At 42.4% G+C, this 12,120-nt stretch overlaps 1 protein-coding gene across 2 annotated transcripts in view; it reads left to right on the forward strand.

Annotated features, from left to right (window-relative positions):
- Positions 1 to 9,756, forward strand: part of cadm1b (cell adhesion molecule 1b) — a 178,117-nt gene extending 168,361 nt beyond the window's left edge. For both annotated transcript variants that reach the window (XM_021588090.3, XM_021588089.3), the window contains 2 exons: positions 4,612 to 4,740; positions 4,915 to 9,756. In XM_021588090.3, coding sequence (XP_021443765.1) covers positions 4,612 to 4,740; positions 4,915 to 5,033 — 248 coding nt within the window. In that variant the 3' untranslated portion in view covers positions 5,034 to 9,756. The remainder of the gene's footprint in view (positions 1 to 4,611; positions 4,741 to 4,914) is intronic.
- The last annotated feature ends 2,364 nt before the right edge of the window (positions 9,757 to 12,120 follow it).

Here is a 12,120-nt window from a genome sequence, read left to right on the forward strand (position 1 = left end):
GATTTCCTCCAGATGTGACCGTTGGCATTCAGGACAAAGAGTTGGTTTCATCAGAACAGAGAATCTTGTTTCTCATGGTCTGAGAGTCTTTAGATGCCTTTCGGCAAACTCCAAGCGGGCTGTCATATGCCTTTTACTGAGGAGTGGCTTCCATCTCTACCATAAAGGCCTGATTGGTGGAGTGCTGCAGAGATGGTTGTCCTTCTGGAAGGTTCTCCCATCTCCATAGAGGAACTAGAGCTCTGTCAGAGTGACCATCGGGTTCTTGGTCACCTCCCTGACCAAGGCCCTTCTCCTCCGATTGCTCAGTTTGGCCAGGCGTACAGCTCTAGGAAGACTCTTGGTGGTTCCAAACTTCTTCCATTTAAGAATGATGGCCACTGTGTTCTTGGGGATCTTCATGCTGCAGAAATGTTTTGATACTCTTCCCCAGATCTGTGCCTCGATACGATCCTGTCTTGGAGCTCTACGACTTCATGGCTTGGTTTTTGCTCTGACATGCACTGTCAACTGTCAGACCGCACAGGTGTGTGCCTTTCCAAATCATGTCCAATCAATTGAATTTACTGCAGGTTGTAGAAACATCTCAAGGACACAAGTTGTAGAAACATCTCAAGGATGATCAATGGAAACAGGATGCACCTTGGCTCAATTTTGAGTCTAATAGCAAAGGTTCTGAATACTTACTGTACCTAAATAAGGTATATCTGTTTTTTATTTCTCCATAAATTTGCAAAAATGTCAAATAACCTTATTTCACTTTGTTATTATGGGGTATTGTGTGTAGATTACTGAGGATTTTTATTGATTTAATCCATTTTAGAATAAGGCTGTAACGTAACAAAATGTGGAAATAATCGAGGGATCTGAATACTTTCCGAATGCACTGTATTTCTATTGAGGGTGAGATTGAATTTTCCCCCTTGCCTAATATATCATGAGCTTTTTCCATCAATTCACAAGAGTCAGCATTGCAATTAAATGTGTGTAATTACATCTGTAAATCCACAGTGGGCATACAAACCGCCTGCCTGTTTTCACAAGAGGGTGTTCCAGTATGACTAATGAAATCAATATTCCATGTAATCAGCCAAGGGACAGATATACAAACTGATCCCCAGTTACAATTCAGTCACCAAATCAGTCATTCGGTCAATAGGTCAGGCAGTCAGTCACAAAGTCAGTCTGTCAATCACCAAGTCAGTCATTCAGTCAATAAGTCAGGCAGTCAACTCAGTCATTAGGCAGTCACTCAGTCAGTCAGTCACTAAGCCAGTCAGCCAGTCAGTCAGTCACTAAGCCAGTCAACTAGTCAGCTAGTCAGTTAGTCAGTCAGTGCGAGGCTGCTAGGGTATTCCACCAGTGACCTGGTTATGTGTAATTAGTCCTTCCAGAACAGACACAGAGAGAGAGGGAACCATAAAGCATTTGGCCCCTCCACTCCAGCAGAGCACATTTCAGTGCTGCGCCAACCGACGTGGGCATCGGCCACAAATCCTCTTTATTCCCCCATAAATTCACCTGGTCCTGTCAGGACCGAGGTGTGGGCATGTCACAGTCCCCCAGCCACATCCTGTCAGGACCGAGGTGTGGCCATGTCACAGCTCCCCAGCCACATCCTGTCAGGACCGAGGTGTGGGCATGTCACAGTCCCCCAGCCACATCCTGTCAGGACCGAGGTGTGGCCATGTCACAGTCCCCCAGCCACATCCTGTCAGGACCGAGGTGTGGGCATGTCATAGCTCCCCCAGCCATCACTTGTCAGGACAGAGGTGTGGGCATATCATAGCTCCCCTGGCCACATCCTGTCAGGACCAAGGTGTGGACTGTCATAGCTCGACCGGTAACATCCTGTCAGGACCAAAGTGTGGGCATGTCATAGCTCCCCAGCCACATCCTGTCAGGACTGAGGTGTGGGCATGTCACAGCTCCCCAGCCACATCCTGTCAGGACCGAGGTGTGGCCATGTCACAGCTCCTCAGCCACATCCTGTCAGGACCAAGGTGTGGGCATGTCACAGCTCCCCAGCCACATCCTGTCACGTCCGAGGTGTGGGCATGTCATAGCTCCCCAGCCACATCCTGTCAGAACCGAGGTGTGGGCATGTCATAGCTCCCCAGCCACATCCTGTCAGGACCGAGGTGTGGGCATGTCACAGCTCCCCAGCCACATCCTGTCAGGACCGAGGTGTGGGCATGTCACAGCTCCCCAGCCACATCCTGTCAGGACCGAGGTGTGGGCATGTCACAGCTCCCCAGCCACATCCTGTCAGGACCGAGGTGTGGGCATGTCACAGCTCCCCAGCCACATCCTGTCAAGACCGAGGTGTGGGCATGTCACAGCTCCCCAGCCACATCCTGTCAGGACCGAGGTGTGGGCATGTCACAGCTCCCCAGCCAATAGCAGGACTATGTGGGAGGGAAAGGCCCAATGTTAGAGCAAATCCATATTTAGTTTACAAAATTCAATTTAGTTTACGTGCAAGGCCATAAAGGGCCGCTAATGTGGTTCTGAACTAAATGGCAGAACCATTGAATGACTCCAGACAGGGTAACAGTGTGGGATGGTTCCGTTACAGATATGTCATTCATCTAGCCATTGGGCATTAGAGATGGGTTATAGATTTTACAGTCCCCCAGTTGATATTTTGTGATACCTTTTAGGTACGTTCAATGCTTTAGACGGGCCTACTTCTTTGTGTGAAAATAAGCTCCATTTCCCCCTCTGTGTGCTGTGGCAGGCTGGTTGTGCTCCCAGACGTTTGTCTGGTTCAGGTGTCAAATGGAAGGTGGTGGGGTGTGAGGTGGGGGTGAGGCGTGGCAGGGCGATGGAGGGAGGGGACATGACAAGGCTCCTCGGCTCAGTCCATTTAGCGTGTTGATGTTCATTAGCATGGAGCATGGGCACTTCCCTCTCCTGAGGGAGCATGCTGTGCTGTGCTGTGCTACCAGATGTCCCTGATACTGGAAACAAACAGCTATGCTCTGCTCAGCTCAGCTCATCCTGCCTGAGATACAACTAGCAGCAGCCAATGACACTCTAGTCTGTGTCTACAGTATGTGAGCTCTGCCTCTGCTTGGTGGAGGTAAGTCCATTTTGAAGAGGAAATGCCAATGAAGTGTGTCTTTACTCTCTATTCAAGTTAAGGATGTGTCAGACATTTTAGGCTTTTATCATTCGCATTCAGAAAGAAAGTCCTTTCTCCTAATCATAATCTTTATTCAAAACCATCCAATTTCAGTTCATGATTGGAGGGGACTGATGGGAAATGGAGTCTCTCCTTCAGGCAGTAAAGTAACACCCCTTCTCTCACCTCTCCTCTTCACTCTTCCATCAGTCTCAACTGACACAGATCCCCACACTTAATCTGTAGACCTCAAGTGCCGAAAATTCGGAAAGTTTGGAGATTTAATGCCTTGCCGTTTTCTTTTGTAGCTAGCAGATGTATAAATCTCACTAAACAGTAAACAGTGGACTAAACAGTGGACAACGATCCACTGTGGGTTCCTGGGAGGGAAATGTATTTCTGCGAGAGGGGACAGCACACCGGGCCAGATTTATTACGTGCTTGTGTCTACTCTCTATGATTGAGGTCTATAACTTCCTGATATTACTGCTTAAATCAGAGTATATTTTACAGTTCCCTGGAATGTTTCTGTTTAAATTGTGGGGTATGTCAAGTATATCATTTTTATGTAACAGTCTCAGAACATTTTATACAACCACTTTTTGGTTGAATATAAGGAGGTATTTGGAATTATGATACAGTGTCATGGAGTTCGCCAGATTTCATTCTATTTTAAAGCGGAGAGAACAAATGCATTGACATGGTACATATCCTGTTGTGAATGTCCATTGCCACACACAGACAATGACACTTATAAATGACATAGATAAAGATAGGCAAAGATTGAGGCCTCATTCACGGCAGTGCAGTATCAGTTTGAATGGCCATGGGGTCTGAAGTGGTCGTTATGTCACACATACATATATACATTAGACTTGCATTTGGTAGTTTGAATCATATCATTCAGAAGTGCAATTCAACTGTACGCAGAAAAAGTAATGAAACTGCAATGAAGTGGGCTATTCTGTTCTGTTCTGTTCTACAGCCCATACAGCCACAGTAGGAAGGGAAGAGAAGGTGTGACTGAGTGGGAGGAGGTTAATCATACATTTCAATGTTGATTTGACCTGAAAACACTCCACTGCTTCACGTTGTACAATGCATTGTTGTCCTTCATTGTTGAACAAGACACCTTCAACAGAATAGCTCTAATGGAATTGTATTGAATACGACAGTAGTCACTCTGTATTGAGTCACAGCCACCTCCCTGAGTGGGTCACTCTTTGACCATGGACATCTATAGTAGGTTCTATGTAGAAGTTGACAAATGTAGTCTTGCTTCATCCCTGTATTTCTGGCTGCAAATGTTACCCGATTTCTAAAAGTGTTTGTGACTTTGAGTACACTGTACATTACTATGCTACTGCCCGTCTCCTGCTCTGTGATTGAATCAGAAGGCAGTCACTGCTCTGATAGCTATGATTGGCTCAAAGAAGGGGTCTGGCGGTCATTGTTTTAAGAAGCTGTGATTGGCTTGTTTCCAGACTCCAGAGCTGGCGATGGGGCGCCACAGAAGATAGACCACGCTGTCATCGGAGGCGTGGTTGCCGTGGTGATGTTCGCTATCCTCTGTGCACTCATCGTCCTGGGGCGCTACTTCGCCAGACACAAAGGTATAACGGCTCACCTGGGTTCCCTGGCTGTTACAATGCTTCCACTGGCTTGAGATGAACTGGTGTACACTATCATTGATCATTCATAGACCTAGAGGTGGACTAGCTGTAGAGATTCATTATCATCCATTTAAGTCCAACAGGGATGTTCATGAATGTGTTTATTCGTTGCAGGCACCTACTTCACACATGAAGCCAAAGGGGCAGACGACGCAGCAGATGCAGACACGGCCATCATTAATGCAGAGGGGGGACACAACAACACGGAAGAGAAGAAGGAGTACTACATCTAATGATGAGAGGCCAGGGGGGTGTTATGGTGGGGGGTCCTGTAGGAGCACTATATCTAACTCTGAATGGGCCGGAGGGGTGGGTTAGAGGTGGAGGACGAAAGGTGCAGCTGAGGAGGAAAGAGAAGTGGGGAAAGGAGAAGAGAAAAGGAGAGGAGTGATGAGAATTGAAGAGGAGAGGAAGATTGGAGTGGATGAGTAGTGGGAGGCTTCATTGCTTCGTCGTGGATTCTCCCATCCAACCTCTCCTGGACTGCTGGGTCCCATTCTGTACAGTTCAATTATTTTACAGACAATTTTGTGCCTTGTTCTATTTCTTTCGTAATTGTTGTCTCCCCCCCCCCCCCCCCCAAACCTGTTGACTCCACCAGTTCCTTTTTGCTACAGTTATCTTTTAGAGGAGATGACACAGCACTTCTTCTCTTGTTGTCCTGCAGATCCATCTTAGCTTGTGTACCAGGCTTTTAGAAGCACCCTCTCTCTCGCTCTCTGTGTGTCTCTCTCTCTATGCTGTGTACTGTAGAAGCAGCCAACTATACATTTTAGTCATTTCCAGCTGAAACCTATTGTAAACAACTCTTATCAATATCAAACTATACTGTCCCTCTTAACTCAATCATAAATATGACCTCTCCTGCTGACATCCTGAAACATCACTTTTATTTTTTATTCTGTGGTTAAAAGACTGAAGTTGCTGCCATGGTCATAAGACTTGTTGAGTTGTGTTGTCTTAACTGTTACGCTAAGAGGTTCAAACCTCTTAATGAGGTCACTAGGTGTGGGGTTAAGGTCACAATATGGTTTACTCTGGGTCCTCATACTCATACCCTTAATGATCAGTAAATGACCAATGTAATAGTAATGCTTGTACATGTGTGTAAATACAGTGCATATATTACCCAGTGTTTTCAACACAGGTTCAATTCTAGTTGAAAGAATACTCTTCTACAGATAAAACAAGTTCAATTGTGTTATCATATACTGAATTGAATATATTGAATGTATATTTAGAAACCTTACAAGGACCTTCAAACCCTATTTTATTGCTGTCTTAGGCCAGGGATCATCATCTAGATTCAGCCCCGGGCCAATTTCTTCTTGAGCGGATAGTTGGGGGGGGCGGAACATAATAACTGAAAATTAATAATAATAATAATATTTCACTAAAACATAATCATTTCAAACTTTGTTTACATATGGGGACATTGCTCTGCATAGGGGGCCGTCTTTTGGATGGGACGTTAAAACGGGTCTCCTGCCTCTGTGGTCATTCAAAATCCCATGGCATTTATTGTAAGAGTAGGGGTGTTCACCTGTGTCATGGTTAAATTCCCAACCCGGCCACATTCCATCATGACCACCTAATCATCCCCCGCATTGCTAATTGGGATCCAATTTTCTAAATTAAAATCACTTGAAGCTGATTTCCCGGAATTTTTATAGTCAGTCTTATGTCCAACAATGAACCCACCTCCCCCAAAATATATATATTTTAATTATTTTTCATTTTATGCTCAGAAAACTTGGGGGGCCAAATAAAACCACCCGTGGGCCAAATTCGGGCCGCAGGCTGCCAGCTGGGGAACCAACCCTCCCTTTAACTAGTCTGTTGGCTCAGGTTGCTATTGAGAGAAATACACTGTATCTCAGTATGAAAAGGGAAGAAAATATGTTACTTATACTTTAGATTGAAGATGTTTTAATTGTAATGATGTCTAATTAAAAACTCTTCTGTCTCTATTCAAACATTAGCTAGTACACAATTCTGTATGTATTATTTTGACTGCAATTGTATATTTTATGGATATTAGGACACACTTTTATATAATTGTTGCATTACTTAATGTTTTGTTTTCAAATTAGAAATGTAACAGAACACTAATGGTTATTGCTCAATGAGCATTCCTAATGCTGTCTGTGAGTCATAAGTTATTGAAGATCCCCTAGAAGTTTTGAATGGGGAATGAGTAGCATGGTTTCCATGTTTCCGCTTTTAAAGTAAATGTACAGATTGCTGTGGAATCCCTGTAATGCATACTGAAGTTCCTGCTTTTATCTTTCCACGGTACATTAGTCAGTGGATTTATTGGATATATCGGTGTGACTGGCAAAACAACTCCAAATACATTCATGAAAAAGGACGGCCACTGCCTTACTTTGCTTTTAAATATGTCATAATGATGATGAAAAAAAAAGAGTGAAGGACTAAATTCAGTGCCTTCCTTTATTTAAAGGGTATACAGTACGATGTCAACAGTGTCATACTATATCTTAGTATATGAATCTCGTGCTACCTTACACCAGTAGTGGTGGTCTCACTCTCTATTCACATGTAACTCATAAATCAGACAATACTAAGAACTGGAATAACAAGCTGGAGTTATTTTCAGGTTGGATGAATATTTGGAATCGTAACTGAATGATAATGGCAGCTTCTATTGAAAAACAGCTCCCCATAACAAACAAGCTAAGTAGTATTAATGATTTTATTTACGGGTGATCTATTTCTGTCCGTTGAGAATTTATAAGGTAGCCGAAATAGTTTCTTTAATTTATTTACGAAGTACATTTTGGTTGTATTTGTATGGTTATTGTATTAGGTATGTACTGTAATTGTGGTCAAGGCTCACCACACTTTTAGGAAAGGTAAAACAAGCGAAACAGTCCTGGGGATCTGATGTTTATTTCATTGAATTGCTTGAGTGTGATGCAGAACATAACCGATACCAGTATAACACATAGAAATGTGCAAATCAATATTAATCTCAAAGCTTATTGATTAGTTCTGAACTTGCTTTTGTTTTGTTAATCATCAATGTTTATTCTGGATACAATTGAAGTGATCGCTGTAGAGATTCATATGAAGTGTTGTTTTTGTTTTCAGTATACACTCAGTGGCCAGTTTATTGGGTACGCCACCCGTTCACGAAAATGGTTTTGCTCCTACAGACAGTGAGTCACGTGGCCGTGGCTTGCTATATAAAGCAGGCAGACAGGCATCGAGACATTCAGTTACTGTTCGATTGAACATTAGAACGAGAAAAACGACTGACCTAAGCCACTTTGAGCATGGTATGTATTTCAGAAACGGCCGGCCTCCTGGGCATTTCACGCACGACAGTGTCTAGGGTTTACGGAGAATGGTGAGACAAACAAAAAACATTCAGTCAGCGGCAGTCCTGTCGACAAAAACAGCTTGTTGATGAGAGGTCGAAGGAGAATGGCATGAATCATGCAAGCTAACAGGGGGGATACAAACAGGCAAATAGCGGCGCAGTACAACAGTGGTAGGCCGTCTTTGTAAATAAGAATTTGTTCTTAACTGACTTGCCTAGTTAAATAAAGGTTTTTTAAAAAGTGATTTGCAGAACGGCATCTCAGAACGCACAACTTGTCGATCCTTGTCATGGATGGGCTATTGTAGTAGACGACCACACCGATTTCCACTCCTGTCAGCTAAAAACAAGAGGAAGTGGCTCCAGTGGGCACTCGATCAACAACACTAGACAATTGAGGAGTAGAAAAACATTGCCAATCCAGGTTCCTAATAGCAAAGTCAGTATTTGGTGTAAGCAGCATGAGTCCACGGCCCCGACCTGCCTGGTGTCAACGGTACAGCTGGTGGCGGGGGTGTAATGGTGTGGAGAATGTTTTCCTGGCACACGTTCAGTCCCTTACACGTTCAGTCCCTTGATACCAATTGAACAACGTTTCCATGCCCCGAAGAATTCAGGCTGATATGAATGCAAAGGGGGGTCTGACCCAGTACTAGATGACTGTACCTAATAAACTGGCCACTGAGTGTATTTGATATGTAGTCCATGTGTTTCCACTTTCTCAGGTTCATGTTGAATCTTGTGTTTTGCATCTCAGGTGAAATGCAAAGCGAATGCCCCCCAAGAATACTACACATTTCAGAAAGTTATAAAATCACAAGATATATCTTTTTTTCTCAGTTGTATATGTTGTGTTCTTAATATATGGTGCACTGTTAAATGTTACCTATTATTTTGTATAGACCTAGTTCACAATGAAAGAACTAGAGGTGTTAATCAGACAATATCACTTGTACAGTCGGTGTCCACTAAAATACAAGGGTTGTTATTTATAAAACCTTATATCCACAGTAAAATGTATCGTCTGTTTTTTCCCCAGACATAAAGGACAAGTAATCACCAAACAAAATGGAGACTAAGGGCTCTATTCAATCTGTATTGTTACGGATTGTGCAATATTAATGTAAAGGTAATTTCCGATTGAGTTGACATATACATCGTTTACGGTGAATGCAGTCTTCTAACGCAGGAACGTTCCCTTTCAATTTCAATCATGCTGTAACGCTGAACTTCTGCAATACGGATTGAATAGAGCCTTTAGCTAGCATTAGATACTCTCTAATGGTGTATTAACATCCTGAGTAGGATGCGTGTCAGTCACATTTTCAGATGTTTTCAAACAACAGGTGGTATATTTGCAGTGGTTAAGTTTTCTGATTAACCCCCAACATTTCTTTGATGTTTGGATGCCTAGAACGTTTTGGTTGTTCATTGCCCCAGTTAGTTGTTTTGAGGTCAAATCTTTAGTCTCTCTGTACCTGGGCAACATTTCTGTGTAGTAAAGAAAGGTTTCCTCATGTTCCCATACATATTTTGTATTGGTTCATAAAACATTTTTACAAAAAAAATCTGAAGAGTACTTGTCTTAATAAAAATATATCAATGTTAAATGGGCTGTATCGTCTTTTACCTGATATTTCTGTTGGCAAGAAGTTTTAACACGGTTCAACCCATAAAGGTGGCTACCATCCTTTCCCTACTCTGTGCTGTGACAGTAGCCATTCCCTTGGCCCTGCACTGTTACTCCTGGAGTGAATATGGTTGTTGTATTTGTACTTCAACTTCGCTTCAAAATCCTCTATTCAACTCAGCTTCTAGATCCAGAGCTTTTGATATTTCTTAAATATTGTCACCCCCTTGGTCTCTCAATTGAAGCTGAGCAGTGTATTTAATCGAAATTAGCTGTGATGTGGTGAGTGATGTACTGTAGTTGTTAGTGATCCTGATTGAATTAGTCTTTTTTTCATAGCTCAACTCCACACATGTTAAGATATCAGACACAGCCTTTGGATGTTGACATTGATTTGAGAAATTGATAGGCATGTTCAAGAACAGGACCTAATTTATTAGCATGTAGCATTCTGTCTTCATAATCCTGTCACAGCAGCCTTTTCCCATTATTTGAAGTGATCCCAGCTAAAGGTCAGCAGCATTATTCAAGCTTTAATGGAAATGTTTTAACCTCAGAAACCAGACATTTCTCTCCATTAGCCACAGGATCATGAAAATGTAACACCCCGACTTGTGTTAAATGTCTGATCATTTAATATGTTATACATGTGTTTTATCATCTCTACACTACACTCTAGATCTCTATGTGCTCTACACTATACTCTACATCTCTAAATTCTCTACACTACACTCTACATTTCTATGTTCTCTACACTACACTCTACATCTCTAAGTTCTCTACACTAGACTCTACATCTCTAAGTTCTCTACACTACACTCTACATCTATCTCTATGTTCTCTACACTACACTCTACATCTCTAAGTTCTCTACACTCTACATCTCTAAGTACTCTACACTCTACATCTCTAAGTGCTCTACACTCTACATCTCTAAGTGCTCTACACTACACTCTACATCTCTAAGTTCTCTACACTACACATCTCTATGTTCTCTACACTACACTCTACATCTCTAAGTTCTCTACACTCTACATCTCTAAGTACTCTACACTCTACATCTCTAAGTACTCTACACTCTACATCTCTAAGTACTCTACACTCTACATCTCTAAGTTCTCTACACTCTACATCTCTAAGTGCTCTACACTCTACATCTCTAAGTGCTCTACACTACAATCTACATCTCTAAGTTCTCTACACTACACTCTACATCTCTAAGTTCTCTACACTACACTCTACATCTCTAAGTACTCTACACTCTACATCTCTAAGTGCTCTACACTCTACATCTCTAAGTTCTCTACACTACAATCTACATCTCTAAGTTCTCTACACTACACTCTACATCTCTAAGTTCTCTACACTACACTCTACATCTCTATGTTCTCTACACTACACTCTACATCTCTAAGTTCTCTACACTCTACATCTCTAAGTTCTCTACACTACATCTCTAAGTACTCTACACTACACATCTCTAAGTTTTCTACACATCTCTAAGTTCTCTACACAACACTCTACATCTCTATGTTCTCTACACAATTATGAAGAGTTTGCCTGCAAGCTACCCTAGTGTGAAAATAACTGAAACAATCTGATCTAAACATGGTATGAGCTTGGGACAACAATCACATAAAAATATTTATAATGCAAATGATGACATGTGAATGAACATATGCACACTGTAAGTATACACACAGATAGCATGAAACAGAGTGCACAGGTACATGAATGGATGAATGTCAAGGTATGATGTCACATTAATTAATTGTGTCATTTTTAATTTCACCTTCATTTAACCAAGTATGCCAGTTGAGAACAAAATCTATGTACAGTGAGTGCAAATGTAGAAGAGTAGGGAGGTAAGGCAATAAATAGGCCATAGAGAAAAAAAAAATACAATTTAGCATCAACACTGGAGTGATAGATGTGCAGATGATGATGTGCAAGTAGAGATATTGGGGTGCAAAAGAGCAAGAGGGTAAGTAATAATATGGGGATGAGGTAGTCGGATGAGCTATTTAGAGATTGGCTGTGTACAGGTACAGTGATCGGTAAGCATCTCAGACAGCTGATGCTTGAAGATAGAGAGGGAGATATAAGACTCCAGCTTCAGAGATTTTTGCAATTCGTTCCAGTCATTGGCAGCAGAGAACTGGTAGGAAAGGCGGGCAAAGTAAGTGTTGGCTTTGAGGATGACCAGTGAAATATACCTGCTGGAGTGCGTGCTACGGGTGGGTGTTGCTATGGTGACCAGTGAACTGAGATAAGGCGGGGCTTTACCTAGCAAAGACTTATAGATGACCCGGAGTGGGTTTGGCAATGGATATGTTGCGAGGGC

Source organism: Oncorhynchus mykiss, chromosome 27 (genome assembly GCF_057628025.1).
Source record: "Oncorhynchus mykiss isolate SJ-2025 chromosome 27, ASM5762802v1, whole genome shotgun sequence".
Lineage (NCBI taxonomy): Eukaryota > Metazoa > Chordata > Actinopteri > Salmoniformes > Salmonidae > Oncorhynchus > Oncorhynchus mykiss.